Here is a 14,974-nt window from a genome sequence, read left to right as displayed (position 1 = left end):
GGTCACACTTCAGACATTAGTTCTGCATACCGTTTAAGTTTTCATGGGAGCTGTACACCCACTGTCATTAGCACAGAGCTAATTAAAATGAGATAGAAAACCAGTCCCACTGAAATATCAAATATTAACTTGACTGTGACTTGCAGGATCCATCATTTGATAGACACCATAATTAAGATAATGAAATTTGAATGTGTTAGCAGTTCTATTTAAAACACTGATACTAAGAATGTTTTGGGGCAGCAGTCTAATTTAATTAAATGTTAAGGGTTTCAGTTTTGTCATCATTAAAGTGTTTTAGGAAATTTTGCCAATGTGGAAATTTGGAAATGGAAAGAAGCCATGAGTTAACAGAAGCAGAGGTGAGCCACCCAAGTTTGTGAATCTTGAGCAGCTTTCTTCCCACAAACATCAGCCTCCAAGCCTTCTTCCCAGCTGGTTGTGCCTTGCATACATCTCAAGAACAGAGAACATAGTGAATCCTTATCAGGTTTCTAAGCCACCTGAACTGATGTGACCTGCAGAGCCCCATGGAGGAAGCCTCCCTCGCTGAGCTGTGCATTGAATTCTCATTTATGAAAACAACAACCAGGACAAGAAAGACGGTGGGGCTTTTCATGAGTCTGGCATCAATGCCAAACAGGTCTGGCTCAGTGCTCGGTATGGAAACACTACTTTCTGTATTCCCACAAAATATCCCAAGGAATTCAAACTGTTTCCAGCTTATGTTTAAACTGCAGAAGCTAAGTCACACTGATTTTTATGAAAAGCTCTTTCACTTTATTTAAAAACTGAACAAACATCCAAGAGTTTGGATCGATGACTGCAACAGGGAACAGAGAAATTACATCAACCCACATGGAAAATAGATTTCTTTAGAGTTAATTTGTCTTATATAATAAAGCAATTTTGTCCCTCGTTATTGAAACTCTTTAATAACTGAAAACAATATGTCCATCTGCACTATCTGAGCACGGAAGAAAAAAAAGGGAATGACTGGATAATACCTGGTGTGAAAAATCTACTTTAAGTGGGTGCTGAAAATTATATTACAATTTCTGCTGAGGTGGGAGGGGGGGAATAATGGAGATAATAGAATATACATGAACTGCTAATGTGGAGAGACTGAGAACCAGATTTAGTGGCAATTATTAAACCGAAAGCGGCACGAATCCGGCACATTAAACAGTTCCTTCTCTGTGATGCATCCAAAACAATTTCTTGCCTGAGTAGCCATACGTGCTTGTTCGGCAATCTGATTAAGATGACTCTCGGTCAGGAAAGAGACAGGAGATGGTATCTGCCTGCTCTCAGTACACTTCCTCTCCCTTCCCTTGTTTCTGTCAAACTTCCTATTCCCACTAATTTTAATAACTGTCATCTAAAACAATAACTCTGCAATTTAATTCTCCATGCATGTAGTCAATGCACTTTTTTTCTGAAAAACTGGCTATTAGAAATGCATGAAAACTACTACCGTTTCTGCTTTTTTAAAAACTGATATTAATGGCAAAAGATATTTGCAAACCATTTTTAATTGAATAATGCATGAATGTTTGAAGGAGCTTTGTGTGCATGCAGCATGCAGTAGTATACAGTGAATAGGAATGCATTGACTCTAATCTAAACAGATCTCATTTGATCTAACTCTAAAAGCTTTCACCACTAGGAATTAAAAGGTAGGCTAAAACCTAACATGAATGTCTAAATAGTTGACCCCCACTTGCAACACTTCCCAGTGCAAAAGTCAGACCTGTTGTGCCTCGAGGCAATTCTGGAAGTGGCAATCTGAAGTTACAGAATGTAATTAAACCACTTAAAGGGAACTGTTGTTTTAGAATGGCCTGCAGGATAAAGATACTAATTGCTTTCTTTGAAAGTCCATCAAAAATCTGTTACTAGTTTAATATTTTTTCATAAAGAAACTTTATTCAGGAGGGAATAACTGACTCAAAAATGAGTCAAAGACTTTTAAACAAATAGGAGAGTTTAACAATGTAATGAGCAAATGAGACTATTATAACCATCTGTGATCAGGTTTTTGGATTTACAGTAAGAAATTGTATCTCAAACTATAGAGAAGCACTGCTGCCAGCATTTACAGGCAGATAAACTGTATCATCACAGGCAAACAGCTGAATGTAATGTGCTTTTAAAGTAAACCCAGCCTCAGTGCAAGAGCTTGATTATATAGATGATCTGTAGAGCTCTTCTGTCTTCAGGTGACTTTAGGTGGTGCAGTGAGAGACTTGACTCCACACACTACCTGCCATCACTCTTCAGCTGATGGTCTGTTCAAAGGTGATTACTTACCCTTGAGAGACTCTGTATTTCCAAGAAATTACATATTGCAACATGTGTCACAGAACTGAAACAAGTATTCAACAGGGTGTTATAAAAACACTCTTACTATAAATGGCTTATATTACTTTTGTGTGTAGTTGAATTACAGGTCAGTGTTTTTTTGGCTCTCATACCAAATGATACATAATAATGAATCCGTCTATTTTACCTTCTTCAGTGTCTGAGGCTGTACATTGCATATAATGTGCTCTTTATTACACTGTCATGGATCAGTAGGCCACATGAACTGAACTGAGGCCTCATTAATTCTAGGTAACACATGTGTCTTTATTATAGCGACAAGTAAAAATGTCTCACTAGAAAAAGAGACATCATATCCCTAGCAAAGAAAGATAAGTCCACTTGAAAAATGTATGGTTTCCAGGTTTATTATTGGAGCCTTAATGTAGCCAACAGATTAAATTACATCTACTCTGGTTTTATATTTTGACTCCAGTCCATTTCTTGATTTTTTTAGAATGTGCCTTGGTATTCCAATTTTGTACATTGTTTTTGGTATTTTCTACATTGCTGATCTTTCTCAAGTGTCCTGCATTTACTGAAGGAAAAGGAATGGCATAAACCTTGCAAGGGCTCTAGTAAGGTATATATTATGGCAATAAAAGTCAAAATTCTTGCAAAGCAGCTAAGATGAAAATTGCTGAAACATACATTTTAATATTGCTTATTCTAAATTTGATTTCAGTTGTTTTAATATTTGTCAGAGAATCTCATGAATGATCTTCATAGACCTTATATCATAGAAATTGGCTTGATCTCAAACATACCCAACGTCACTTTTGGGTGTTTGTAAATAAATATTTGAAGTAGAAAAACCACAGGACCTTATAAGAAAATAATGCTTTTTATTGGTCAACAATGAATAAAGGATGTAGTGACATAAAATTTACTGCAAATGTCAGTCACAAACCAAGTAATCTACACAGGCAGGGGAAAGCACACTGTGTTCATAAATTAATGCATAAAAAACTTGACTCCACAGAAATAAATCATACTTTGCTGGCTCGTGGTGAAATTATGTTGCTTCTATTTCCAAATTATGGACCAAATGGGAATTAAAGAGGTTTAGAAATACACATATAACCAATACTGTAAGTATGTTGTGAAACAACATGGCGGCAAAGGTCTAGACATAGCTCGTTGTCTTAATTCATCATGATTTTTTAAATCAATCTGTTTTTCAGAATACCTCAATAATGAAAAACCTTTTTACAGACCAACAATTAGGACTAAAATGAGCAATACACATTCTAACATGGTGTGTATTTACTTTTGTACATGCAAAACCTGAACAAGAAAAAAATCTTACAAGACTGATATTTTAATTTAGTGGCATCTGGGTCTTGACAGACATACATGTTTTCTTTAATTCAAATGTTTCATATAAAACAGCAGCTAGTTTCAAATGTCATGTTTATTTTTCAGTACTAATGCACTTGGCTCTTATCCAGTGACAGTGCTGCAAGTACTTAACTCCCACACACACACGCACAAATTCACAGACTTTCTCACTATTTCTCTTTCTTACACCCATAAGACCACAGAACTGGATACACAGGTCCTAGATACTTTCTATTTTAGTGATCATAATTATTTGATGGTGGAGCTTCTAGTTTCTCAACCACCCCTTTGTACACACGATCTAGCTGTGAATAATTTAGCATGAGGAGCTAAAAAGGTGGGTCCCTTAAAACAGCAGGTACACTCAAACTCTGGGGGCAGGACACAGAGCCTTTTTCATCCCAACTTTACATCCACCCACTCCGTACACACGGCTTTTCAGCCAGACTCTCTTCCACCAAGCTGGAAATCAGTCCAATATTTTAATCCATCAGTGCACACAGTCACCTCAGCCCAAGGCAACATCGAGTCAAACTAGTGCCATTCTGCTCAAGAAGGGTTTCGTAGATGGACTGACGCTTTCTCTGCACCTCGTCCTCAGTCATCTGCCATGGAGGAGTTTCAAAGGAAGCTGAACCAGCGCTATGAAGGCACCAAGCCCAGAAAGGCAAGTTATTTATGGAACTACTTTCTTCCAGCTTTATGGGTTTGAAGTGCTGAATCTGTCAGAGTAAAACAAAAGCTCAACCGATTGTTATTTTTTCTGACAAATTATTTAACAGATCTAAAATATCTGAAAAAATACTTGATATTATAACTAAGAATTAATTTCTGTTTGTATCTGATTTTGACAAAAAGCTAATTGGAACAGAGGAATGAAGCTCAGCCTCGTGTGCAAGCCCAGACCCCCACTCCTCCTTCAGAGACCAAACAGCTTTTTGTTTTCACTCGCATATCTTCTTCTATTTTAAGGCTGCCTCTTGCTAATGCTGCATCTTTTTAATGTCAAAAAGCTGCTGAGCAGAGGAGCATAATCACACCTTTTACTCCCTGAAACTGTAGGTGAGGTTCAAGCTGGCGTCATCCTACAGTGGTCGGGTGCTGAAACACGTGTATGAGGACGGTCAGGAGCTGGAAAGTCCAGAGGAAAAATATCCTCACAGCTTTATCCACCGTAAAATCCCACCCAGCCACCTTGAGATGGAGCAGTTTTGCAGCTTTGAGGAGACTAATAGGGATGGACAAGGTGGGTTTTATAACTATTTTAGTCTGCTTGTAAACCACAGATATACTGTTTAGTCAAAAATGTTTTGCATATGGGAGCACATGCAGTACTTGCAGTTTGATTTTCATTTATTGACCTTTTGGATTATGTACATTCACTTTATATTTGACCTATAAAGAAAATATTCACTCCCCACTTAAAGCACATTTGTTCAACTGCTTGCTAACATAAACAATGATTTATTAAATTAAATGGCTGCTCTTCGATGTATTTAGACATCTAGATGTGGTAAAGGCAATTTTCTAAATTTCACGCTGAGCTGAATGGAAAAGAAACAGGATTTAAGTGACTTTGAACATGGCATAGTTCTTGTTGACTGACTGTTCTGATCTGCTGGGATTTTTACACAAAACCCTCTGTTGGATTTATAAAGCTTGTTCTAAAAAAGAGAAGATATTCAGTGAGTTGTTGTGTAGATCAAAATGCATGTCAGGGGGCACCGCATGGAGCAGTGGGCAGAGTGGACGCTGCGTCTACAGAGGCTGCAGACCGATGCGTCCATCTCGAGTGGGAGACCCGTACTTGGTACCTTTACTACATGTCTTTCTTCCCTTCTCTCAGCCTCTTCCTTGTCAGATTACTGTTGAATAAAGGCCACTACTGCCAAACAACATTATTTAAAAGCAAAAAAATAAATAGATAAAATGCATGTCAGATGTCAGAGGATATTTGACATGCTGGTTCAAGATGACATGAAGGAACAGTAGTTAAAATTACCACAGGGAAGGAAGGAAAACGTCTGGGTTAAAACCTTTCAGTGAAGAACGAGAAACTGAGGCTACACAGCAACACAGGCTCATTGGAAACAGATTGAAAAGAGTTACATCATGTATCTATCCTACATTGTGCCAATACAGACATTTGGAAGTACCTCACAGGCCAAATATTATTATTGTGCAGGCCACATTTGGCGTGCAGGCTTGGGTTTGATGCATACACTTTTAGAGCAATATGAACATTATGTTTGCATCAGAATTTGCCAGCTGAGTTTTGTTCATCTACACTTTGCCAATTCAAGAATATTTCCATGAATCTGTCATCAAATTGTGTAGAGTCCAGCTAAAATGTATTCAGACCAATTTAAATTCAATTGCATGGTCTAATTAAATCCTGTTGTAGTAAATAACAACAACAACAAAAAAGTCAGATTCAGTTGATCTTAAAATACTAATTATTGCCTCATAATGATACTTTTAACTATGCCAATAAACCAATTAGTCTCAATCTATTGAAGATCCATCAGACTCGTAATGCATCAAAAGTGATCAGAAGGATCAGTGATTGATATTTTTATTGAACAATCTCAATACAATAAATAAAAATCAATAAAAGAAAAGAAAATAAGTATAAAAACTCAGCATCTGCATTAAAAGTTTGACTAATTTACAATGAATATTTATAGGTATGTCAATTAAGGAGTTTTAAAAAAGTTTTTGGCATTTAAAATTATTAAAATAAGATGCGAAGAGGATGGAAGACAAATTACATTTGATCAAAACAAAACAGGGATCTAACTCACAATTCTACTTATGTGAACAGAGTTTTGCTTTGACCAGAATTGGAATTATCTGTGGAGAAACAGAGTCGGCTTATTGAGATGTAAACTTTGAAATAATGTATCTATCTTTTCCATATATATATATTTATGCTGGCATAAATTGCTGACATTGCACCAATCTCACATTCTGAGCAAGCATCCCATAAGTCATTTGGGAAGCTAAATGCTCCTAGCTCTCTGGTCAAAAGACTTCTGGCAGTAATTTTACACTTTCTATGTTTTGCTTAATCTGCACATTAAGTGCAGCAAAACTTAAGACCTAATAAATTAATTTTTACTTCCGTTGGAAAAAAAGTAATTAAAATGAATCAATGGCAATAGTTAATCAAATTCGCTGAATCGCAAACCGTGACAGTCAATGAGAATATGCTAACCAAACTGTCATCACTTAGGACAATTATGTTTTACTGAAGGAACATGAGAGAGAGAGAAACCTGCTCCCTTGCAGCTCCGCATAGACAATACATGCAGGATTGATTTCACAATGAAAAAAATGATAATCTGTCTGTTTTAACCCGACTCTCAGGTTTCTAACACTAAAACTATGTGATCACCGTAACACAGATGTGTTTTAATGTGTCAGATTTTGACAGAATAATTTTGTTGAGTGATTCAATTTGAAAAGTGAAAAATATTTGCGCTTTAATGCGGACATGTCAACCTAATTCAAAGTATCTCCATGTATTGTACACTTAATACTTGGATTTTGAATGTATTACTGCGTCATTGCAGAGTGGCATTGAGGCGATCATCCTGTGGTACTGCAGAGGTGTTAAGGTGTTAGTTGAGAGTTACTTTAATAGCCTCCTTCAACTTGTCTGCATTATTGGGTCTGGTGTCTCTAATCTTCCTCTTGAGAACACCCAATAGATTTTCTGTGGGTTTTGGGTCAGATGAGTTTGCTAGCCAATCAAGCACAGTGCAAGTATTGATACTTTTTACAGTTTGGGAAGGTGCCAAGTCTGCCTGGAAAAGAAAATCAGTCGGAAAAGGGAAGCATGAAGAGTCCTATGGTTTCTAGTTAGACAGCAGATCAGTGGAATCCTGACTGATGGTTGGACTTTTACTCTCGACTTCAGCAACTTCAATTCTGTGCTTCTCTTCTTTCTTAATGTGGGATCTTCATTTCCAAATGAAATGCAAAATGTGCTTTTATCTAAAAAGAGCACTTTATACCTTGTATTAAACTTTTCTGAAAAACTGAATGCATTGAGTTATTCCCTTGAACAAACGTGGGGAGAGCTGATAGCACCATGTCATTAAATCTGCAGGCTTCCCTCATACACAGGAATGCATATGGCGAAAGTCAAAAGGAAAGATGACCTTTAACCTTTGGCTGAGATGGGCCAAGTCACAACCATCTGCTGTGACTAACTCTGGGTTCGAACTCTCTATGTTCAAGAACATATAAACCAAATTTATCTCTTCCAGATGATTAATCAGATAAGCTCTGAACTTGTAAAATATTGTAAAGTATGAAAAACATGATATAGTTATAGGTAAATTCTCCTCTTCAAATTGATTCGATTGAGCCAATGAAAATCTAAAAATAAGCGAAATATGACTTCTCAATTATATTTGAGTTGTCAATTTATTTAGCTTTACATGTAAATTATACTAACAGTCAAGATTGGCTCCTTACATTTAAATAGGAAACACACACACACACACACACAAAAGGTGATCATAAGAACAGAGCAGCAGACTGAGAATTGAATAATTACTCTCTGATTTGCAATTGTTGATCTTCGTGTTCCCTATTACTTTATTCCAAACCAGAATGCCACACACAGTTTATTAAATACAGCTTCATCTACTTAAATGAACAAGATGGCCGTAAAATACTCCATTAGTTGAGTCGAGGCTGATAAAATTAAATCAGATATTTTTAAAGGCTAAATAGCAAGAGGCAAATCAGGATTTGTGAGGGGGAAGCTGTATTTTTTAAACTTCTGATGCAAGTTGTCAAGCTGTGCTAAGACTTCCCTTTGTTTTGTTTGCTTCACTCAGGTTTCTATCCAACAACAGGACTCATTGCCCAAAGAATAAATGTATACAGAGGGCTGAGAAACTACAAGCCTGCAGGTGGTCAGACTGTGGAAACGGAGGGTGACAGCAAGGTAATAAAGCTTGTTGTTTGGGATGAGAAAATGGAAGATACATTTCTTATTTGCCTGAAAGTCTAAGGTTTAAAGCACTTTCTTGATTTATTTTTCCTTGCATGGAATTTGTCACTGCAAATTTACCTTTGGTTGGAATTTAGAAAAGTTTCTTAAGTGGTTTTAGGCATTTTAATCAACGTTCAATGAAATAAGATTTTAGTTGCACTAGAAAATCAACAAACAAACCAACAAAGTAGAAGAATTGTGACATGAAACCTTTTTAGAAAGTGTTATATTGATAAAAAAAAATATGTATGAAGATGATGAAAGATAAACAGCTGGGAGGAATCGAAAAAAATTTAATATTTGTAAAAATCTGACTATTGTGCAGTGCTGTAAAAAAACAAACTTCTAACGCACCTTCAACTTTTACACTCTTACTATAGTACAATGACACACCTCATTTTATTGGGATTTTGTGTGATATAAAGTGGTGCTTCCATCAGCTTTGTAAATATAGAGACTGACACTTTTGCCCAGTATTCTCTGTAAAATAGGAGCGAGAGCATCTGTGGCGATGGTCACACCAAACACGTTCTTCAATAGATTTAGAACTGAACTTTGTATGGTCCACTCCAAGAACATCGATATCTTTTGAACCATTTCATTGTACAGTTATAGATGAATAGAGTCAACATTATTCATATATTTGGCAGTTTCACCAACATGATTCTTTGGACTGTAAGTAATATTAAAACAGGGTTTTCTTTCTCTTTCGTTCATTTTTTATTTCTATTTTTCAATCGGACCAGTTTTACTGAGCTGCTGAGGGAAGCAGCTTCATTAGTGCAACAGTCCGAAACAGAGGTCAGCCACGGTGCATTGCCTGCTGGATTCATGTCACTTTCATTGTTTCATCTTCCAAACACATTCACACACAGATACACACAGAGTCCAACTGACCGCATCAGAACTGATCTAAAATTGGAAGGCAGAACTCTTATAGGAACTCTTAATGCTCTAAACTGATGTTATTAGTTTAGAGCATTACTGAACTGGCATGTAATGACTGTATGGCAATATTTTTTAAATGCTTTAGTTGTTGTTCCATAATGAGATTTAGAGAAGATAATGTAAGAACCTTAAATGATTTGTAATTACTGAGCCGTTGTTGACAAGCAGCCATAAAACCTTGCATGCAACACAGACGGTTCCCTCTTATCTCTGATTGCTCATTCCACGTGACAACATAATATGTGTGCAGCATATAGAATAAATAAACAATTTTAAAGATGTAAGGATCCAGCATTGTTGTCAGTATTAAGGATCAAAGGTTTCCTCTAAAATCTAATTATACTGCAGTAAGGCTTCCTAATAGAGGATTACTTGCTTTTCGATTTACCAAAAGCCTCATTAGCAGAGCGGCAGTAACAAAGCTTGTTTTGTTTTTGACAAGGGTGTGACTCTTCAGTCTCTTAGAACTTTTAATCCTCCTCTGACACAAAAGGTTCACATCATTGATGCTAAATGCAATTTTTATTTTGAAAATCTGATAAAATTGTGTTTTATTGTCTGACATGCACAATTGAAACCACATGTAAACACAGCTGAATAAAAGAGAGATGACACACTGCATTCGTGTGACACATTAAAGATAAATTAAAATGAATGAGGCAAACTATAGAACAATACGCAGGTGCTGGAACATGCTTATTTGTTCTAACAATTTTATGCATGCAATGATTTTACATGCACCATCTTGTTCAAGAAGGATTCAGTTTTGTAAATATTTTTTCTCAGTGATGAATCTTAGTGATCAGCCATATACAGCAAAATAGCAACAATGAGTCCTTTACAGACATGGGCTGAAAAGCCGCTCAGCAAGGAAGAAGCCACTAGTCGGAACATAAAATAGCCAAATTACGGTGTGTAAAATCACTCTGGGACAAAAGTTGACATTTTCAGCTGCACAAATGAGGTTTAATAAAACTAAAGTGTTCCACTGTAATTAGCACTTTTTTATTTTAAAGAAAAGGGAAATATGGTGGTGACAGACTCCTGTGTGGATGGTTTGCTTTAGAGTGGGCCTATGCACTTCACAAACCTCTTTAACTTCTTTAACAGAAGTTAAAGCAATGTGTTCCACTGTATGTGTTCTGCAATGTGTTCTGCAATTGCAGTGTTCTGCAAAAACACTGCAATGTGTTCTTCTGTTAACTTCTTTAACAGAAGTGAAGGAGTTGACACAAATGGGTTTTCCAAATGGACAATCTGAACACACTGACAAATTAGTTTCAAATTGACCTAAACTTTTTAAAAATCAATAGAAACTTTTTTTTTTTCATTTTTCTAGTAGAACCAAATTTGTTAAACCTTACTGATTTACAAAAGGAAAGGTTTACTCTGATTTTATGTCAGAATTTTAGAAAAAATACTTTTGTGATTTTATGCAACTTTTGTAATTATCCAGTAACAAGTTGACATTTCTTCAGTCCTCAGTTTTGGACTTTGGCAAAATAATCATCTACACCAGCAATCTCCGCATAATAAGAGCACCGCCGAAGAAGCCTGAAATGACGCGGCAGCACTCCGTCCCTCCACTGGACTTGGAGGGATGTCCAAAGGTCAGGGATAGGGAAAGTCGGAAGAGGGCTAAAGCTCTTAAGGCACAAGAGGATGTAGAAAAAGAGGAGAATGGGATCGAAAATAAAGATACCAAGGTAATGAAGCATGGCCAAGTCATTCTCAATAGTGTGGTCGGGTTTTTATCACCACATTTTTGAGTCATTTTATTTTCAGTCTCACTTGTACTCTCTCTTCTTATCAATTCTCACTTTATTCTAGGTTTTCAGTAATCTTACTTTAAATGTTTACCTACAAAATGTCAGCAAGTTTATCTGTCGATGTCACATTATTACCTTATAAAAAGAATATTAGTTGTATTCCATTTTTCCCTCTTTTATGCTGACCTTCCTGCTGCAATAACTGTTAACCAATTGTCCCGCTGTTATCTGTCTACTGTGAACAGATAGTGATGAGTCCACAGTTTTCTTCTGCCCTTGCAGCATCTGCTTGCCACTTACAAGCCAGCAAGGAGACCCAACTTGCTATTACTTCCTCCCTCTCTTGGATGATTACTGCTCTTTCCCCACCGTCTTGCTCCATCTTTTGCTCATTGCTTTTGTTATTGCCACATTTTTGCTGCAGCAGAAAGAAAGTTCATGTTGTGCTTTATTTGTTTCATAGACACAAGATAATCTTTTATCATTTTTATGTTTGCCCAAGTTTGGAAGCTGTTAATAGTTAATTTATAAAGAGAAATGTTACGTCATGTAATTAGAATAATTGTTGTCTAACATGTTATGTGACATGTTTGGATGATGACTCAAACATTAACCAAACAGAGGGTAGCGCCTGTGACTCAAGTGACCTGAATGGCCCCTAAAATGACTTCAATCATCGCATTAATGTGGTTGTTACGACTACAACTTAAAAGCCTGTTACTTACAACCCAAATTCAGAATTGTAAAAGTCTTTCAGACAGGAAGCATGACCTCTGCAAATGAGGCCACAATAATCCACCCATCTCCCACTTGGTTCTAGAATAATTTGTAAACAACAAACCAAGATCCTTGAACCCCTCCGCTTGAGGAAGATATTAATCCCCGACTCTCTGAGGAAGCAAACCACTCATTCCCCAGTTGAGAACTGGTGTCTCAGACTTTGAGCTCATAATATTTATGAGTAACATGCAGGTTAAAGGTATGGAGATTGAAAACACGTGACTTGTGTCATAAATGTTCACAGACGATGTCGCTTATCCCAGCAAGTTTTGAATGCATTTCATTGACTTTATTGTGCTGGATAACAATAGCGGAGAGTATTTTATAATCTCTTTGTTTTGTCTGTTAATCTACATGGATACTTTTCATTTGTTCAATATTTACTGACAGTGAAGTTGTAAGTAAGATAATTGCTATATACTTGTGCATTTTCCTAACACGTACCTATTTAAGACAGACTGATTAAAAATGTCTTTGGAAAAAAATCTCATTAAGTCATTAAATTTCCTTGAGTTTCCCTGAAGGCGGGCCACTCAGACTGGCCAGCTGTATTAACATTTGTTAATTATGAACTGGCCTGGGGTTGGGATTAATCCATTTTGAAACAGCTGTAAAACAATCTGTACAATGTAAAACTATAACTGCGTCAGTTCATGGAATGGAGGACAGATGTAGATCATTGAAAAGCACTAAACCACAGACTGAATTCTAATAACTAAAAAGCAGGACCACCACACCGAGTTCTGTATTAAAAGCCAATCATACGGCATTGCCCTGTCCTTGACCTTTCAAGAATCCCCCATATTTTGCTTCTGCATTGTTTACCTGCCTCTTATTTTATTTCCCCATCCATCCAGCCTCTTCTACTCCTTATTCACCCTTTGCCTTACCTCACAGTTTCTCTCTCCCACCTCCTATTTTCTCCCCTAATGTGTTTGCTCTGTCTCCAGGAGGCCGACAGCTGCCAGCATTGTGGCGGTTCAGGCTGCGCTCCGTGCTCCCTGTGTCATGGCAGCAAGCTGTCCATGCTAGCGAACCGCTTCAATGAGTCCATCAGTGATCTGCGATGCCAAGCCTGCTACCCCGATGGTCTGGAGAGGTGCCAGTCCTGCTCCAGTAAATAGCACCATTTGGCCAGTACCCATGTCTGGCGATGAAAGTGCAGTGCTGAGTGTGTGACCGATGCGCTATCGCCTTGTCAGAACTGCCTCAGCCGCAATATTGCTTTAATCCCAAAATGTTATTGGTGGGATGTTTCAGAGCTCTACAAGGAACCATAAGCCATGAGAAGACAAGGGAATAATGTCTGTTCTGCAGACACAAAAATCACAAAATAACAGTTACTGTGTGCAGTGAATGTTGCATGAGATAACACAAAAGCATAATCCCTCTTTTTGCCGTCACTTTTTTGCATCTGTGTGCCTGTTCTCTGTAGAACCTGGTTCAACAACCTTGATATAATTTTAATTAATATGAAAAATGTTGAGATTGAATGCTCTTTTTCCAAGTTTATTAATCAGAGAGAATGTAACCTTTATCATGTCAAAATGATGTATTCTTCAAAGCTAATTACTGTTTATTTTTTTTAAACGGGAGAAAACACATAACACTGAAAATAAGGACGTAGTGTGAAAAAAATGATAGTGTGAAAGAAAAATGTTTTCTAATTAAGGTATTTAAGATCAACTACTTTTAAAAAAGAAAATGTTCTAGTTCATCAAGCTAACAGTACACATGGGTCATGTTCTATGTTCAAAATGCTGTTTTTATACTATAATAGTACTGTTTCATACATTAAGTCCAACATGCCCATTTACTACACATGCAATTTTCTTTTGCTCATGCAATTTAGCACTCCTTATTTGTAATCTTTCTTGATCACACCCTAAAAAAAAATCACATTTTTTATTAAAGTATATGAAGTGAATGTTGTATTATGTCAAGCAAAGCACTATTTTTAATGTACAATCTAGCTAACAGATTAGTAAACAATATCACTAGGGATTTCACAATGTACAATATATAAACAATTATGCACGGGCAATAAAAGAGAGAAATTGGAGTTGTTGTAGAGGTTGGTGAGTGATGGGCCCCAAATCTAACGCTGCGTTCAATCCTCAAAACAACTTGAGCCTGCTCTGAACAAGAAATACTATGAACCAGTCCAGGAGGATTCTGGATTGTTGCTATTTTATCAGGTTGAAGATGGAGTGGGTAGAAAATGGGGAAAAACTAATATATCTTCTATAATGTAACAATTCTGTCTTGGATTTGAACCTGTAGACAAACAGTTTCATATAAGTGAATTATTGTATAAAGTATTGCTCCTTTACCAAACTGAGGATTTTTATTCATCCTGTACCTCTGCCTATCCTTATCAACATTCAATAAACACTAATTATTGCTGGTATTATTACCAGTAACACAAATCCTGCACTGAGTAGGGTCCTGATGAAGCTTTCCACCCATGTCCAAAGTCCAGTAATATGTTCTTATGCATCAAACTTCAGCACAATAAAGAAAATTTGTATTAAAGACACAAATCGATCTTTGTCAGTCGATATTGCTCAACTCTTCAGATGTTATTGGGATTCTAAAAATGGAAAATAATGTGGATGTTCTCTTCTGTTGGTGAGATCTGGGGGTGCATAGAGTAAGCAAAGCACAAACCATTAGAAATGATTGAACCAGAGTCTTGCAGCTGTTTCCAACCTAATACTTTAGAAGTGAGACTACTGTGGCTCTTTGGTGACAGAATAAG

At 36.8% G+C, this 14,974-nt stretch overlaps 1 protein-coding gene across 1 annotated transcript; it reads left to right on the top strand.

Annotated features, from left to right (window-relative positions):
- The first annotated feature begins 4,043 nt into the window (after positions 1 to 4,043).
- grxcr2 (glutaredoxin and cysteine rich domain containing 2) lies at positions 4,044 to 14,756 on the top strand. The gene is made up of 5 exons (XM_008426944.3): positions 4,044 to 4,372; positions 4,768 to 4,951; positions 8,559 to 8,668; positions 11,143 to 11,370; positions 13,164 to 14,756. The coding sequence occupies exons 1-5, from the start codon at positions 4,316 to 4,318 to the stop codon at positions 13,335 to 13,337; spliced, it is 753 nt and encodes a 250-aa protein (XP_008425166.1). The 5' UTR covers positions 4,044 to 4,315; the 3' UTR covers positions 13,338 to 14,756.
- Positions 14,757 to 14,974: the final 218 nt, after the last annotated feature.

The sequence above is a fragment of the Poecilia reticulata genome, chromosome 14, assembly GCF_904066995.2.
Source record: "Poecilia reticulata chromosome 14, P_reticulata-male-v2, whole genome shotgun sequence".
Classification (NCBI taxonomy): Eukaryota; Metazoa; Chordata; class Actinopteri; order Cyprinodontiformes; family Poeciliidae; genus Poecilia; species Poecilia reticulata.
This window is presented reverse-complemented; position numbering and strand designations above follow the sequence as displayed.